The sequence below is a fragment of the Typha latifolia genome, chromosome 10, assembly GCF_019914945.1.
Source record: "Typha latifolia isolate L0001 chromosome 10, TyphaL0001v2, whole genome shotgun sequence".
Lineage (NCBI taxonomy): Eukaryota > Viridiplantae > Streptophyta > Magnoliopsida > Poales > Typhaceae > Typha > Typha latifolia.
The window spans coordinates 2,989,528-3,007,316 of record NC_133095.1 but is presented as its reverse complement, the minus strand read 5'-3'; the positions used below and the strand labels follow the sequence as shown (position 1 = coordinate 3,007,316).

At 39.9% G+C, this 17,789-nt stretch overlaps 3 protein-coding genes across 3 annotated transcripts; 2 read left to right on the top strand and 1 right to left on the bottom strand.

Annotated features, from left to right (window-relative positions):
* Positions 1–367: 367 nt before the first annotated feature.
* Positions 368–6,098, bottom strand: LOC140796876 (uncharacterized). Its single transcript, XM_073150037.1, has 9 exons — positions 5,362–6,098; positions 4,613–4,660; positions 4,383–4,442; positions 4,184–4,270; positions 3,995–4,099; positions 3,218–3,331; positions 2,561–2,661; positions 1,424–1,535; positions 368–659 (listed from the first exon to the last, which is right to left on the bottom strand). The coding sequence occupies exons 1-9, from the start codon at positions 5,842–5,844 to the stop codon at positions 531–533; spliced, it is 1,239 nt and encodes a 412-aa protein (XP_073006138.1). The 5' UTR covers positions 5,845–6,098; the 3' UTR covers positions 368–530.
* A 521-nt stretch (positions 6,099–6,619) lies between these two features.
* On the top strand, positions 6,620–9,820 carry LOC140796449 (uncharacterized). Its single transcript, XM_073149486.1, has 3 exons — positions 6,620–7,214; positions 7,804–8,330; positions 9,142–9,820. The coding sequence occupies exons 1-3, from the start codon at positions 6,620–6,622 to the stop codon at positions 9,673–9,675; spliced, it is 1,656 nt and encodes a 551-aa protein (XP_073005587.1). The 3' UTR covers positions 9,676–9,820.
* A 3,250-nt stretch (positions 9,821–13,070) lies between these two features.
* On the top strand, positions 13,071–17,164 carry LOC140796622 (uncharacterized). Its single transcript, XM_073149692.1, has 4 exons — positions 13,071–13,155; positions 13,265–13,925; positions 14,669–15,195; positions 16,065–17,164. The coding sequence occupies exons 2-4, from the start codon at positions 13,328–13,330 to the stop codon at positions 16,608–16,610; spliced, it is 1,671 nt and encodes a 556-aa protein (XP_073005793.1). The 5' UTR covers positions 13,071–13,155; positions 13,265–13,327; the 3' UTR covers positions 16,611–17,164.
* Positions 17,165–17,789: the final 625 nt, after the last annotated feature.

Genomic DNA, 17,789 nt, shown 5'->3' with positions numbered 1-17,789 from the left:
CTTTGCAATAAACTTACCACCATTTAGCCTTATCTATTTCTGAACTTGGATATCTTAAAGCAAAGCTTTGTTACAAAATAAAAGGAAGAAAAGAAAATGATACAGGAATAACCACCCTAAGCTTCAAAATCATGTACTGCAATTCTGTGAAGATTTTTCAGCAGAGTATTTAAGTGTAGATAGTTTACGTCCTTTTCTGCCATAGTATAAGCTAGTAACTTTTATATTCGTTTTAGCATATCGGAAAACATTTCAGACAAGTGCATTAGCATCCCAGTCAACATTCTTGCAATTAACCGAGTCCTGCCATTGATCTTCTGACGAAAGATCTCTTCGGAGAGCTAGGAAGGTCATGGTGAGGTGCCAGTGAACAGAACAATGAGCTCCTCAAAACTAAACAGAGTGCTCCAACTATTCTTTTAGAAAGCATAGCATCTGAATTAGAATGTAGGGACAACACAGTTATTATTACCGACTTTAGGGTATTAATGTGCAGTACCATAACAATAACTTATCAAGCATCTTAAAAATTATTTCTTTCCCCAGAAATAAAGCCCAGAAGCAACAGCAATGCCGGTCACAGCGATACCAGCAGATGCTAGGGTTTTCATCCTAAAAATTCCAGGGCTTTTGGCGGGAATTTCCAGTAAATGCTTTACCTGCAACGAGGAAACAGGAAGAATATATATATCATGCAGCTATCGACAAATAAGAATAAAATAACGACCAACTAGATATGCCTTCTCTCCCTTTCCTAAAAATGAAAATATGTAGCTTTGCAAAACCAAATAGTTAGGTATTTTTCTTTTCAATCCCTTTCAAGTACTAAAAAAAATTTCTGAAGAAATTCTTGTGCTCTCATGATCAGTATGCACTAATCCACACTAAAGATAGAATTAGGGTGCGGTGCCCCCCTCCCCCCCTCACTTTTCTATTCTTAACCCTAGTACTATGGAATGCACGACGTAGAAGCTCAGAAGAATTTCTTAATAGGGGAACCTAGAATACACATTCCAAATGATTCTCTTTGTTTGCAAATTCATGTGATGCCTGATAAAATTAATGGTTTGGCAACGCACAAGAGCATGCATAATCTTATAAGTTCAATGTATAACAAAATGCAAAAGTAAATTTACCAGAAAAATGTCCAAGAGAAGATCCCACTGGAAGATGGTACATAAGATAGTGCCTTATTTTAAATATTTCAAAAATAGATCTATCACAAAATTAATTTAAAAACTGAGATCATGCTGCATGTTGAAAACAATCTGATCTCAAGCTCCACGAAACTTGAGATAGTTCAGACCAGAAGATATCTTTAAAGTATCTTATGAAGACCTTAATCAGCAGAGGACATCTGGAATTTGAAAAATATGATAAACACAAAAAATTACTTCAAGTCCAATATGAAAATGCTGCTAACCTCGATAGGCTGCTTCCAATGTTTCTTAATTCCTGCTAAATGCCCTTTTCCAACAACAGCAACCACTGAAGAATGATTATTAGCAACTTTCAACAATTTAGATGACATGTACCTGCATAAACAAGTAAAAATATAAGAAAGGTAATTTGTTTTCCACGTTCTGACTGTAGGATGCCACCAGTTTCTAGATACAACACATAACAGATAACAAGCTAGCAAAGTTTGTATGGGGTGTACGCATGTCAAGGTGACATAGGGACTCATTATACCTTGTGTCCTTTCTCCCAATTGAATTCTTACATATTATCAGAAGAGGTTGCAAAGAATTCTATGTGCAAAGCACGGACACTCCATTAGGAGTGTCACAGCCATGTCCAACAAATATCAGCTTCAAGTAATTAATATTCACACGTTTCTTTGAAGACTTGGGCTGGCTTCTTTACAAATGGATGTCAGGGTCAAGTAAACCACTTTCCTTTTACGCATATTGTGTATGTCAAATTCAAGCTATTTAAAGGACAGTATGCTCATCCATGCTGATTGTGGGTGCGGTTGATGTTCCAGTCTTCTAGATATTATAATCTCAACTTTTAATGCAGCTTCCTAGGAGTTGCAGAGCTGGACTTGCACATAGAGGTTTCACATCATCTACTTGGAAGTTTTGTATGACTTAAAATAGTCAAGCTTCTAATCTAGATCAACCTATCATAGAGACTGCATAGAAAAATAAATAAAAATTAGTAGTAATGATCATCTTGTTGTTATCGAAAGGAGAAGCTACGTGACTACATATTTAGGACAGTTATGGGATACGGGTATGATACGATATGATAAGCAATTAAGCATATGGCAATCCATCAGGTCTTGAGAAACAACAGTGAAAGACTCCAAGGATCTATATGCACTCTCTTTTTAATTCACCTATATTAAGATAATACGAAATATGTTATTTCTTGCATCTATTGGAGTGCAAGCGAACAAATGGAAATTGTGAATCAAATACTAGGAATAGCTATATGAAGCAAATCTACATAGATAGCTATATAAAGTTCCCATTCAAGAGATACCCTTTATTTTACAGAGCAAGCTATAGCAAGAACTAACAGATGGCAGCAACAAAAGTTAGAATGAACTGACATATCACGTTCATGCAGAAGTGTCTCCATCAAAGTTGGAAATGCCTTGCTCATCTCTTGAATCACAAGTGTTAGCATGTCAACATCATTCATTTCCTTCAACTGCAATAAGCACAAGCAATCATAATTGTATGGAAATGCAGAAAGAATATAAACATAGTAAATCAGCACTACAATATCAAAGATGTAGTACACTAGTATTTAGAAAAACTTGAAACCATTCATGACTGTTTTTACTTTCTAACAGGGAAAATTCTTTTCTGTCATAGGATAACCTGGGACTTGTTTGATGCAAATACCACCAATATGGTGCTCGAACCTGCAATGCTATCTAATATGAAACATTTTCATGGATTTTATAGGTTCTGCTACACCTATTACCCTACATCGCACCGCCTTTGAGCCCATGTCAGTAAAAGTTGGGCACCCTTTGCCATTTGAAGTGCCCCTTTCCACAAAAATCACATCAAAAATCTAAGCAAGCAAAAGGGTAGGGCAGTAAGAAAGAGATGTGCAAACAAGTCCAACTTCAATTCCAGGTGATGGTATATTGCAAGGCAACATAAATTGCTATTCTCAAAGTCAATTCAAAGAGCATCACTACACGCATAATAAGGAAAATGTATAGAGAAACAAACACATTGGCAGCATAACTTACCATTTTGTTAAGATCTTCAGGGCTCGGTAAAAAGATGGTTTGAAACAGTATATAGTAGAGAAATTTTGCCCTATGCCAGAGTGTCATCTTCCCCCAAGTTCTCCTTAGGGTGATCTAAGAAGAAAGAAGAATCAATTAGACCATATTTAAGCTAATGTGCAGCTTCTCGATGCATATCACAAGCCAAAACAGCACAACAAATATTGCATTAGCAAATCTTCAGTTGCAGGGAACAAGTCAATATCAGGAGAACCCAGATTTATAGGTCAAGATCAGACACTCAGTTATGACACTACCAATTCAAAACAATGAATTCATCATTTAGGAAAACAATACAAACTAGGATAATAATATATATATATATATATATATATATATATATATATATATATATATTGAGTTTCATATCCACTGTTATAGATACATACTTGACTATTGGAACTGAACCATGAGCACCTTGAATGGCCATTAGGCCACAAGGAGAAAAAAATGATAAATGCTTGCATGTGACTGGCCAGCTAGACCTTGCACAACAACCATCACTGTTAAAAGTATAAAATGCATGGTACCTTTCTCAAGCAATTTAAGGTTGGGCAATTCTTACAGCTAAATGAGAATTATGAGAAATAGAAGCAAAACCATAAGAAGAACATCAACAGGTAGCACCAGCCAATAGTTGCTTGTCAAAGCAGTGTCATTCATATAATGCAAAACGGCAATATGCAGGAAAGGACCCATCACATAATTAGGCACAAAAGGAAGACCGGAGCTTCATACTTGGACAGGGCGATCACCCAGTATAACTTTGGCTCCATAACTCATTGCTTCTTCATATGCCACACGAAACTCAGAACCAGGAAGCACCTCAAGTTTACTAGCAACCTAAACAGAAAAACATAATTCCATCACAGTCCAAATGATCGAGGGAAGAAACATTATTTTGCACAAATAAGAAGATAAGCATGCCTTTGCGAGAAACCAGCTGTAAAGAATTCCAAAAGTATTCGACTTTTTCTTCTTCCATGTGTCAATCATTTCATTCACAGTAGGAACCTGAGAAGCAATACCTCTGATTACATAAAGCTATTCAAAAGTAACATTCTTTTAGAAGCAACACCTCTGACAGATAATTTGATTGAGAGAAACCAACAATGTTGTGTCATACATGAAGATTTTGTGGGGTCAAAATGGCAACCCTGCTTGAACACAATTCCAAGAAAACAACCTGAATAAAAGGGGAAATGGCATGCCAGAAATCAGAATTAGTTTTTTCAGCCATATCTTGGGAAGATAAGAAAAACATCAATAAAGGAGGATTCTCTAAAGCAGGCAGCTAACCTGCTGAATGATCCATCAACCAAAGAAGTGATTGATGAGTTTCAAAGAGGAAAGCACCTGCGGTTTCAAGTATCTGATGACAGCCTGGACTTCCTCACATGACTCCTACAAAAACATAGGCAAGAGAAAATATTAAATTGTTGTTCTACAATGGTTGTTGCTAACATAAGCCACAAAACATTTATGCAATCGGTGAAGACAGAAGTTTATACAAAAAATCTTGTGAACTATAGCTAAAATTATTTCCCTAATTTATAAGACTATAATCCTCTAGCTTCCTTGATTATTATTATTACCATTTACTACTAAAGAAACACAGAATTGAATAAAGATTCACGAAGCAAAAGAAAACTTTGGTTCACCACAAAATTTTCATCATACTGTAGCTTATGTCTCCTAAAGAATAATACCACATTGATCCAAGCTCAAAATTCCTGTTCATTTCCTCTCATTCATACCAATCTTCACATACAATTAAGAAAGAAAACTAACAAGCGACTTATTGCCTTAACCAATTGCAACAAAAAGACTTTCTTTCCACTATGAATAAAAGAGATTCAGAAAACCAGGGGTAAAAGCCAAGAACTGAAAAACAACTTCAATTCAGGCAAAGATAGAATAACTTTTTTTTAAAAATAGATTCAATTTTTTTAATTAGGATAGAAAACAATGGACAAGAAAAGAGATCAAGAAACCAATATTTTCGTTTCAGGCAAGAAAACTAAAAAGTGACACTAAAAAGAGCCCATCTTAAGGGAAATTGAATATTGAAACCTGAATAGCTACGGATTGGATATCGAGACGACCTGAGAAACGTGGGCCGTTCCAACGAGGTAAACATCGCAGGAGCCGCCTTCCGCCGACGACTCGCACTCCAAGAACACGACGCCCTTCGCGATCTCTTCCGGCACAACCCTCTTCCTACCCGCTCCCAATTCCGTCGAACCCTCGGAATCCCCCAATCCTCCAGGAACCTCATGAATGGTAGCCAAAGCGAAGTCAACCCCGTCAGGCGGATTCGCGTCAGGGTTATAGCTAGGGTTTTGCGCAGCCTCCGGGGCGGAGGTGGTCGCGGCGGCCGAGGGGTCCATCGCTGGAGAGATGGGGAAGGAGGAAGAAGAGATGTGAGAGAGACGATTGGAGAAGGGTTTCAGTGGATGCGAAGGGCTCGAGTTTGGGAAGAGAGGTAGGACCGCGTAGTTTGCGGAGGGGAGAGGACGACGGCGTCGGCGAATCGAGCAAATGAGGCGAGACTCGGGCGAGTTGAAAAAGCGAGCCAAGCGGATCATGTGGATGTCTGGATGATGGACCCAAATATTCCATTAAGAAGCCAACAAACTATAAGGCGGATCAATGTGGATAAAGTGTGTCACTTATCACCATCTACGACATCTACATTGGGTTCCAATTCCAACGCCTAATTTGGGCTGGCATTATTTGTGTGTATATATATATACACACACACACATGAACAAATAAAAAAAAGTATGCTAAAACTGAGAGAAAGCAGAGCCTTTATTCTTAACAAAAGAAGAATTTAAACAAGAGCCAAGCTCACCCTTCAACATTTATGTATCCAGGGGTTATGGTGATTTAGAATCAGTTCTGTTCCTCTTTCTGTAAGCAAGAAGTGCTCCTAAAGCAGCATAGGAAAAGTAGCAGCTAGGTATGAGGTGGAGCCACTCATATGCTATCCTGGGATCAATAGTAAGGTATCAAAGGACACATGGAATCAAAGTAAGGAACATATCAATTCACATTCTGTCTCTCTAAATAGTCGCAAGAGAGAAGGCTATGCCCTTATTCCATGCTTAATTCCAATCTGGGAAGCCATCTTTAGCCCATTTAAGCAATCTCATTAGAAGATAACTACGGGTGGAGGACAAGGTAAGCATGATATTTGTCAAATTAACTAGACTTTTTTTTTATGCTTAAATGATAAATTGTAGTGGTGTAAGTATATTTCATTACCTTTAATTGCATGTCACATCACAGAGGCTCTCTTTTTTATTTTTATTTTTATTGGAGAAGCCATCCAAATCCTCTACAAATTTATAATTCGCAATGGATCCTGCACTGCACAAAGCAGCGACTCAGGGGGATGTCGATAGCTTAAAAGTTCTCCTCCAAGCTGACCCAAAGATCAACCTCTCCGTGACTCCACAAGATAACACTGCACTACATATTGCTGCAAGGCAAGGACACAATGAATTCGCCAAAGAGATGCTACATGAGGATATCACGCTCCTTGTGATGAAGAACGCCGATGATGACACCCCGCTGCATTTAGCGGCGAGGTTCGGACACGTCGATGTTGTCACCTCGCTGATCACCCACGCTACGATCTGGCCGTTCGACATCGAATCTGAGGAAGGGCCCCTAAGGATGACCAACAAGCTAAAGAACACTCCGTTGCATGAGGCGGTGATTAACCGGAGAAAAGATATTGCATTGATGTTGCTGCAGGATGACCCTAACGTGGGACATATAACTAACCTCAAGGAGGAATCGCCGTTCCACATTGCTGCAAGGGAAGGGCTGTTCTCCGTCGTCCAGGAAATCCTGAACCATCCATGGGTGGAGAAGCCGGAGGAGCTGGAGCCGCGGTTGTCAGGAATGGGCTCACCTCTGCACCAGGCTGTTCTCGGTGGTGATATTAGTAAGTAAATTTCTTGCCGGCTCTTTCGCCATCGTGTTTTCCAAAAGCTTAAGCTGATACATACATATTTTGTACCTTATGAGCCCTCAAATTATATTTTAATGGCCAACAACACGGACTGACAGATGTAAAATCACCATGATTACCAAAGCTTAAGCTGCTAAATAAAAGATGAATTTATATATCATCCTAAAAGCACTATAAAAGCTTCCGTTGTCAGCTCTTCATAGGCTTCTAGTCGAAAGCTCTCCTTAGGCTCTCCTTTCCGAGGAAGAAACCTCAACAACTGTTATTGCAAGATATTGTTGAGTGTTTCGCCTCCAAGAGCGAGGACAGATAAAGCTCTTCCTAGAACTCAGGTGAATCCACCCATCACTTCTAATAATTAAAGGAAGAATATGAGAACAAAATAGAAGGATCCCTTTTGCTTGCAGAAAATCATGGTCCACATTGTCGATGCCCTCGGTAGTGATTCACATAATTAAAGCTTCATTATTTTGGATATCTTGACAATTGGAAACTGTCAACTTAAGGAAAGGCAATCAATGGATGACCAATACTTATTGTCAGTTCTTCCATATATTGGCAGAAATTGTGGAGAAGCTCCTGGAGGCAAGAAGCGACTTCATCAAAGTTGTTGACAGCTCTGGCAACAATGCCCTTCATTACGCGGCACAGAAGAGCAGTGCTAAAATGGTAGAAATGCTACTGAAGAAAGAACCTTCCTTGGCGTACATCAAGAACCATGAGGGTCAGTCTCCTCTTCATTCAGCTGCTGCTTATGGATCAAACTCGGCAATCAAGGAGATCCTGAAGCAGTGCCCAGACACTGCAGAGCAAGTTGACCCAAACGGCCACAATGCACTTCATATCGCCGTTACGAACCGGAAAGTCAGCGCTCTCAAGTGCTTGTTGAAATACATATATCCGGAAGAAATCATAAACCAAGCTGATGTTGATGGCAATACTCCACTCCATCTCTCAGCGATGCATTCCAGAATACAGTCATCAATTTATCTGCTGAGGGACAAGAGGATTAATCCGTGCATCGTAAATAATGAAGGAAAGACAGCTCGAAGCATAATCGAATCGCTGACTGCAATGAATACTTATGAGGTAATACTTCCGCTAGGAATATCTATCTTTATATAGAAAATTTTTACCCCATTTATTTCAAATCCACAACTTAGACGCACTAAAAGGACCCAAGCCCAGACAGATATGAGAGGAAATTAATGTCGTCAGATATTAACTTGTCATTTTTACACAGTTAATTGGCCGATTTTGCTGTCCAATCATTGAAACCAACACAGTGGAAGATAATCCTATCAGCTGGTAGTAAACATTTTTATGTCAGGTCAGATCTCTGTTCATTTGATCAGATCCTAGAAAACTTAACTAAATTTTATATTGTTGCACATTGATATAAATAGCTTAAAAGAAAGAAAGGAACATCAAGATAAAGATAAACATATAATGTACAATGAATGCGTATCAATATTCCATTTTATCTATTTTTAAGATCATTTAAACCAATTGACCGCTTAAGGTATTGGTCAACCTGCAGTGATCCTAGTATACACTTTGATTTCTCAAAGTAGCTTTCCAAATTCAGAAGATGTGGAATCATATGTGTCTAGGAAAAGAAGTAAGAAATTGATTAAGATATAATTACCAATATCTGATTTAGTATCTAAAAGACTTTAGGATTGCTAAATTGTCTATCAGTCTCATTCTTTTCTGTCAGAGGTTAACAAAGATAAATTTGCTGCTGGGAAGTTGGAACTCCCAAGCCTCTTCTAGCACTTGGGTTCTGACAGTCCCATTCTTGCTCTCTTAAATGCGTACTCCATACTAACATGCTAACTCGACTTTTTGCTCATATTTAATTTTAGTCATATCAACAACTAACTTATTATCATATTAGATGTTCATCTGGAAGGAACTAAAGAAAATAGAATCGCAGAAATGCAAGAAGCAGCAATTACCTCCTGCAGCAAGGACACGTTCACTGCGAAAGAGCGACGAGTACTTTGAATTAAGTGTACAAACATACACTCTAGTAGCTGCGCTCATAGCCACTGTCTCCTTTTCTGCGATCTTCACTACACCTGGAGGCTATAACCAATCATTCGGAACAGCCATCCTCGGAGGGCGTCCTGCATTCAAGGTTTTTGTGATATCCAACACCATTGCAATGTGCAGCTCACTTATCGTCATCTTCTGCTTCATCTGGGCATGGGGAGATCCGGTGCGATTCATGCTCAATCAGCTACCTTGGGGTCACAGACTCACGGTGGTTGCATGCCTTGCAATGATAGTATCACTGATGACGGCAGTGCATTTGGTGGTTTCTGCTGACTCCCTTTGGTTGGCATATATCGTGATCCTGATTGGTTGCAGCACTCCCGTCATAGTGTGGCTCATATTAGGCCATGAGGTTTTGTACGTTCCATTGTAGAACCGTACCGATCGACAAGGCTTGCATGCTTGGAGAGAGTTTCTATTTAATTATTTTTCCTTTCTTTCTTATCTATTGAGTAAACGAACTTGCATCAAATTGCCCAGTAAAGGTCCAAATGGAACGTTTGTCCTTTCGGTGAACTAAAGAATTCTCGTCTGCCGAGTTGCTCCAGTCGGCCCCCTCTCCGGTCGGCATCCTGCGGAGCGGAGCCCTTTCAGGTCTTTGCAGTGCTTGGTCAGAGTTTTTCAGTTGGCCTAGTTTTTGTCCTTGGCCATGGTCTTGGTTGTTTGGTGCTGTGGGTTTTGGGGTTTCACCGCGGCCTGTCCCATGTCTGCGTGCTGGTGGCTGCTGTGTCTCGTGCTTGTCAGGATTTTGGTTTTCGGAAGGTCTTGCTATTAATGCTTCAAGATCATTGCTTCATCGAAGAGAAGCTTATACTAGCTAGCCAATAATGCATTAATGCTCGGGTGTTTTATCATACAGAGAACTTATTTGCCCTTGGGTCTTTGATATTTTCATTTTCTTTATAGCGCTACTAGAGGATCTCTCTTCAAAATATCCCATATCCTTATCTTTCTTTGTGTCGTCTCTAACTCGGAAAACTTTGATAAGAATTAGCGAAACTACTCTGCCTTCCTTTGACCATATATACCCATATACTACTCAAAAGTGATATTTGCAGCGTATACCCTTCTAAATCTCTTATTTACAATCTACCCTCCTAAAATATCTCATTCACGTATACTTCTTCTAAATGTGATATACCTGTATATCTTTCAAAAAATTATCGTTTTCTACGTATTAAAACCCCTCAAACATAATTAAATTTTAAGGAATTTGTATCAGTTACTATTTATATTTTATTTATTTTATGATTCAATTCCCACATTGCCTTTAAAAATTTTATAACCTAGATTTTTTTTTAAATTTTTATTTAACATCCTTACATTAACTAAATTTACTGTTTCCTCCGTCTAACAGACTGCTCAGCAGTGAGCTAATTTGAAGTAGGCTCAAAAGTGATACCAATATTTACTTCTTCTTTTTTTTGATTAAATGAGCTGTATTTAGCTATTGATGATTGGCTCCGGTGGGTTAAAGCCCACTTGGCCCAAAGCATACATATCCGGTGGGTTTAGGCCCACTTCTCCCAAGTCATACAGTTCTTGAGGGATTGGGTCCCCCTCTCGGATCGATCCGACCCGGGTGTTGCACCCAATCCCCTCATCGCCGCCCAATCGGCCACCCCGTTACACCTTCTCCCTATGTGCGCTACAGTACACTCCACAACTCTCTCCAGTTGGTTTTTACACTCGCGGATGATACCTGCGATCTGCCACGGAGACGGCGTTTCCTCCTTCAGTATCTTCACCAGGACCTCTGCATCCACCTCCACGTCCACCGGCTGCTCTGTCCGGAGAAGGCTCAGCCCCATTCGAAGCGCCCAAGCTTCTGCATATAGCGGTGACACTGCCGGTGCTGGCTCCCATCGAACTATTATAAGCTTCCCTCTGTCGTCTCTGACAACAGCCCCCGCTCCTGCTTGGCAAGCTTGGACGCGGAAAGCTCCATCAGTGTTCAGTTTGACTCGCCCTTCCGATGGTCTTCTCCACTCGCTCTGCTCTTGTCCCGCCGCCGTTACAGCGTTTGACGTCTCCGCCGCATATTCATTAGTCATGAACAAGCCCCGTTTTCGCCACAGCGGATGTCTCCTCCCTGTTCTCTCCGAAAACCACTCAGTTGCGCTGTTTCCATATACCCTAGCACGTGGTCGCTATTAGCACCCGTATGTAATCGTCACTCACTGTACTCCTCCCCCAAGCCGTAGTTATCCACTCCGGGGTCACTGCGTCGCACATCTCCACTGCCTCCGGTAGCATCTTATCCAGCTTGGCCCACACCTCTTTGCTGTATCTGCAGCCATAGAACAGGTGATCAATGGTCTCTCTGAACAGACCGCACAGGCTGCACCTGTCATCTCCACCTACTCGCACTGCATGCAGCATTCCCTTAGTAGGTAGTCTCCCCCATAGGAGTTTCCAGCAAAACGTCTGCACTCTCGGCGCCACCTTTAGCTTCCACAGCCCCCTCCAGCCCGGCCACTCTTCCTCCTCAGTTGGTTTGAGGAATCTATAAATGGAGGAAGGCTTCGGGCTCCCCAACGTGTGTGGCCACCAGATCCATTTATCCTTGACTCCCGCGGTAGCCAGGGCGGTGCAGACTATTCCAAAAGCCAGCTCCAGCCCAGCTACTCCCACCAGATTGTGGCCGCTGTTTGATCTGCTCCGTAGTACCTCCGCCACTGAGAGCTCCATGCTCATCATGTTTCATCAGCCCAACAAAAAGTGATACCAATATTTACGCCCAAATGTTTTTAATTCCATAGCTCACAAAGTGAGCAGATGGAATCCACGCCCAAGCCAAGATTGTGAAGATACACTTTGGATGACACTCTTCCCCACGTCTATTTTTAATTGAACAATTTGACCCGCGGAACTGATATCGAGTTTCCACATAATTTCCCACCCATGCCATGAGTTTATTTCAGTAGAAAATGGGTAATCTGATCAAATTTAATTATTTTATTTATTACTCTAACCATCACAGTCAAATATTATCTTATTCTATATTTTTTATCTAATAATTATTCTAATTTTTCGACCAAATGCCCACAACTAAATTGAGATAAACTTTAAGATAAGTCTTTATTTTATTTTAATCTCATTTTTTTTGCTTATTCCAAATGAGCCCATGCACCCATCTAATAGGATTCTATCCAACACCCAATTCATATCCCGATCTCGATTCCAATTCCGATCCCTAACACTAACGCACTGCTTAGATGGGTTGCCAATCACCACATAGTTATGCATATAAAATGTCTCATATATATAACATGTTGTTGATCGCATAAGATTTTCTACACGGTCTCTAAAGTGAAACAGATAAATCATTGTGTCATGCACATTCTATTTATCAAGCTCAGACTTTGTTATACACTTCGAGTTCATAAGTTGATTCACTAAACGAAAATATCAAGATGAGCACACATACCCAAAAAAAAATGAGACAAGAAAACAAGTATGCGTGAACTGAGAGAAAGTACAAGGCTAAAGCTTTATTCTTAACAAAATAACATCTTAAAGGAGAGCATACATAGCTCACCCAGCGGTTATGAAGTTTTAGCATCAGTTGTGTTCCTCTTTCTGGAAGCAAGAGGTGCTCCTAAAGCAGAGAGGAAAAGATAGCAATTAGGTATGAGGTGGAGCCGCTGATGTACTATCCTGGGAACAATGGTAAGGTATCAATAGAACACAAGGAATCCAAGTAAGGAAAATACCAATTCACGTTCTGTGTCTCTATATAGTGGCCAGAAAGAAGGTTTTACCCTTATCCCGTGCTTCATTCCAATCTGGGGAGCCATTTTTAGCCCGTTTAAGCAATCTCATAAGAAGATAACCACGGGTGGAGGACAAGGTAAGCATGACGTTTGTCAAATTAACTAGACTTTATTTTTTCTGTTTAAATGATAAATAGTAGTGGTGCAAGTATATTTCATTACCTTTCATTTCATGTCACATCACAGACGCTCTCTTTGTTTTGATTGGAGAAGCGATCCGAATCGTCTCCTAATTTATAATTGGCAAGCATGAATCCTGCATTGCTCAAAGCAGCGACTCTGGGGAATGTCGGGAGCTTAAAAGCTCTCCTCCAAGATGACCCAAAGATCATCCTGTCCATGACTCCACAAGATAACACTGCAGTACATATTGCTGCAAAGCTAGGACACATGGAATTCGCCGAAGAGATCCTAAAGGAGGATACCAACCGCCTTGCCTTGTGGAAAAACGCCGACGGTGATACCCCGCTGCATTTAGCGGCGAGGTTCGGACACGTCGATGTTGTCACCTCGCTGATCAACCACGCTACGATCTGGCCGTTTGACATCAAATCTGAGGAAGGGCCCCTAAGGATGACCAACAAGCTAAAGAACACTCCGCTGCATGAGGCGGTGATTCACCGGAGAACCGATATTGCAATGAAGTTGCTGCAGAATGACCCTGACGTGGGGCATATAACTAACCTCAAGGAGGAGTCGCCGTTCCACATTGCTGCAAGGGAAGGGCTGGTCGTCGTCGTCCAGGAAATCCTGAATCATCCATGGGTGGAGAAGCCGGAGGAGCTGGAGCCGCCGTTGTCAGGAACGGGCTCACCTCTGCACCAGGCTGTGCTCGGTGGTCATATCAGTAAGTAAACTTCTCGCCGGCTCTTTTGGCATCGTGTTTTCCGAAACCATGGCTGATACACGCATATTTTATACCTTATGGGCCCTCAAATTACATTTTAATGGCCAATAACACGGACTGACAGATGTAAAATCACCATGACTACCAAAAGGTTAAAGTTAAGCTGCTAGATAAAGAAGAATTTGTATCTTATATTCCGATATGGGCTTGAAATTATAAGCTTCATATATGTCACCAAACAGGAGGTTTTTGTAAAATCTAGTGCACACTATATATATAAATTATATGAACTATATAATAACAAAATATATATCAACTATAAAAAAATATATGCACTTAGTTTTATATACTAAATTAAAAAATTAAATATAATTAAATTGCAAAAGCCCCCCATCAAATAATCTCAAATGATAATGAATATATAAATCATGCACCTCTATCTTGATTTTGATAACACAGATCATAATAAACAGAAATTGTTACATTTCACAAGGGTTCTGTTCCATTATCATCACAGTGAATCCAGCCATCACTTATAATAATTTAAGGAAGATAATGAGAACAAAGTAGAAGGATCTCTTGTGCTTACAGAAAATCAAGGTCCACATCGTTGATGTCCTTAGTAGTGATTCACATAATTAAAGCTTCAGTATTTTGGACATCTTCACATTTGGAAACTGTCAATGCAAATATAGGCAATTAATTGATGACCAATACTTGTCAGTTCTTCCATATATTGGCAGAAATTGTGGAGAAGCTCCTGGAGGCAAGAAGCGACTTCATCAAAGTTGTTGACAGCTCTGGCAACACTGCCCTTCATTATGCTGCACAGAAGAACAATACTAAGATGATAGAAATGCTTCTGAACAAAGAACCTTTCCTGGCATATATCAAGAACCATGATGGGCAATCTCCTCTTCATTCAGCTGCTGCTTATGGATCAAACTCTGCAATCAAGGAGATTCTGAAGCAATGCCCAGACACTGCAGAGCAAGTTGACCAAAATGGTCAAAATGCACTTCATATCGCTGTGACGAACCGGAAAGTCGGCGCTCTCAAGTGCTTGTTGAAATACATAGAACCGGAAGAAATCATAAACCAAGCTGATGCTGAAGGCAATACTCCACTCCACCTCTCAGCAATGCATTCCAGAGTACAGTCATCAATTCATCTGTTGAGGGACAAGAGGATTAATCCGTGCATCGTAAATAACGAAGGAAAGACAGCTCGAAGCGTAATCGAGTCGCTGGATGAAATGGAAACTTATGAGGTAATTATCCCGCCAGGAATATCTATCTTTAAATTTTAGCCCTACCCATTTATTTCAAATTCACAGCATACTCGCACTAAAAAGGACCCAAGTCCACATATGAGAGGAAATGGTAAAACAAAAAATTATTGTCAGATATTAACTTGTCAAATTTACACAATTAATTGGTCGTCTATGCAATCATTGAAACCAACACAGTGAAAGATAATCCAATAAGGTGGTAATAAACATCTTTATGTCACAGGTCAGTTATATGTTCATTTGATCAGATGTTAGAACATCAAATTAGAAAAGAAAATTTTATATTGTTGCACATTGATATAAATAAATAAATGAACGAAAGAAGCATCGAGATAAAGATTGGTCTCACTTTATTATACAAATTTTACCAAATGTATAAAGTACAATGGATGGGAATCAATATTCCACTTTATCTATTTTTAAGATCACTTAACCAATTGACCGCTTAAGATAGAAGTATATCAGGTTGGTCAACCTGCTGTGATCCTAGTATACACTCTGATTCCTCAAAGCAGCTTTCCAAATTCTGAAGATGTGGAATCATGTGTGTAGGAAAAGATGAAAGGAATTGATTAAGACATAATTATGAATATCTGATCTAGTATCTCAAAGACATAGGGATTGCTATCAGTCTCATTCTTTTCTGTCAGAGAGCAGATTAACAAAGATAAATTTGCTGCTGGGAAGTTGGAACTCCCAACCTCCTCTACCACTTGGGTACTTCATTGGGTACATCTGGCAGTCCCATTCTTGCTCTCTTAAAAAGAATGCCACACTAACATGCTAACTTGATTTTTTGCTCATATTTAGTTCCAGTCATATTGACAACTAACTTATTGGCATATTAGATGTTCATTTGGAAGGAACTAAAGAAACAAGAATCGCAGAAATGCAAGAAGCAACAATTACCTCCTGTAGCAAGCAAACGGTTATTGCGAAAGAAGAATTCGATGAGCAATGACTACTTTGAATTAAGTGTAGAGACATACACTCTGGTTGCTGCACTCATAGCCACTGTCTCCTTTGCTGCAACCTTCACTATGCCTGGCGGCTATAACCAAATTTCTGGTACAGCCATCCTCGGGAGGCATCCTGCGTTCAAGGTTTTTGTGATCTCCAACACTATTGCCATGTGCAGCTCACTTATCGTAGTCTTCTGCTTCATCTGGGCATGGAGAGATCCGGTGCAATTCAAGCTCAAACAGCTAATTTGGGGTCACAGGATCACAGTGGTTGCATGCCTAGCAATGATAGTATCACTGATGACGGCGGTACAGTTGGTGGTTTCTGCTGACTCCCGTTGGCTCGCATATATAGTGATCCTGATTGGTTGCAGCACTCCCATCATAGTGTGGCTCATATTAGGCTTTGAAGTGTTGTTCATTCCATTGTAGAACTGTACCAACAAGGCTTGCATGCTTGAAGATAGTTTCTGATTTTTCTCTTTCTTATCTATTGAGCAAACAAACTTGTATCAAATCGCTCAGTAAAGGTCCAAATGGAATGTTTGTCCTTCCGGTGAACTGAAGATCTTGTATTGGTATGCCAGCTGAAAACACATAGAAAAGAATAGCAGCATTGGCGATCAAAAGTTTCAATGGTAAGTGGAGAAGAGTAATTGGCCTGAGATGGGTTGGGAAGTTCAAGAATAGAAAGAAGTTTTTACAGTGGTACTCTTATTGATCACCTGAGAAGACAAAGGTTGAGCAGTAAATGCAAATTATGACTCCACTATTCCCTAGCAACATTTTTTGTCACAAGTTTCAGTCCTTGTGTGATTAAACCTCACAACTGAGTTGGACATGATCCATTGCAGCAAGAAATTATGCTAAGTCCTGTGACATCAATCAAGACAATGACATTTATGGTGGAAGTGGGGGTTTTGAAATTCTACAAATAGTTGCATCAGATTCTTATCTGAAGCTCTGAAGTCAAATAATTTCGGTCTCATCTTATCTACAATAACCCCATTTGTTAGAAAAAGAAAGGCAGCACTCTCAGTATCAGATAACTGTTTTGGATAATTGCAAACCGTGTTGGTTAAATTAGAGGATTCACGTAGAACAAAAGATAAGACTGAAAAAGGTTGATATGTAAAAGTGGTTCAAACTCCAGAACTTAAGTGTTCAAATTTTAAGCTTAGTAAGGTTTCAAGTTTTAATTTCAAATATGCACATCAGGTCCTGCTTCCGCTACTATTGGGCTCTTGCGATTTCATCCAACAACTGCTAGAGACAGACACAATCTGCCTAATTTGTAATAATGAGTTTCAGTTAAAAGAAGCATGCATTAGTCTCATTGGTCTTCTCATCCAACAGATCTTGTTTCGTTTTCTATTGGCATTATACATAGCCATGCTCTCCCTCAGTGCAAATTACAAATGACATTCATCAAGTAGAAACTCATTCCATAAAGCATCATATCTTTCATGCAAAACGACTCTCATATCTGTTAGTTCTTCCTAATAATATTCTGTGACAAGTCAATCAGAATGGCTTATTTGGTCTGTGACAAGCCAATGCTATAAAATTAAAGTTAAGATTCTTTATTAAAAATCTCATAATTTACACTAA

What these genes read in the sequence shown, in the direction of transcription:
- LOC140796876 (XM_073150037.1), bottom strand. Translation starts at nt 5,844, where the DNA reads ATGATCCGCTTGGCTCGCTTTTTCAACTCGCCCGAGTCTCGCCTCATT. An exon ending in GAACGGCCCACGTTTCTCAG is followed by an intron (nt 4,661 to 5,361) that starts GTCGTCTCGATA and finishes ATGTTTTTGTAG; the next exon opens with GAGTCATGTGAGGAAGTCCA. An exon ending in TCAGATACTTGAAACCGCAG is followed by an intron (nt 4,443 to 4,612) that starts GTGCTTTCCTCT and finishes CCTTTTATTCAG; the next exon opens with GTTGTTTTCTTGGAATTGTG.
- LOC140796449 (XM_073149486.1), top strand. Translation starts at nt 6,620, where the DNA reads ATGGATCCTGCACTGCACAAAGCAGCGACTCAGGGGGATGTCGATAGC. An exon ending in TGTTCTCGGTGGTGATATTA is followed by an intron (nt 7,215 to 7,803) that starts GTAAGTAAATTT and finishes ATATATTGGCAG; the next exon opens with AAATTGTGGAGAAGCTCCTG. An exon ending in CTGCAATGAATACTTATGAG is followed by an intron (nt 8,331 to 9,141) that starts GTAATACTTCCG and finishes TTATCATATTAG; the next exon opens with ATGTTCATCTGGAAGGAACT.
- LOC140796622 (XM_073149692.1), top strand. Translation starts at nt 13,328, where the DNA reads ATGAATCCTGCATTGCTCAAAGCAGCGACTCTGGGGAATGTCGGGAGC. An exon ending in TGTGCTCGGTGGTCATATCA is followed by an intron (nt 13,926 to 14,668) that starts GTAAGTAAACTT and finishes ATATATTGGCAG; the next exon opens with AAATTGTGGAGAAGCTCCTG. An exon ending in ATGAAATGGAAACTTATGAG is followed by an intron (nt 15,196 to 16,064) that starts GTAATTATCCCG and finishes TTGGCATATTAG; the next exon opens with ATGTTCATTTGGAAGGAACT.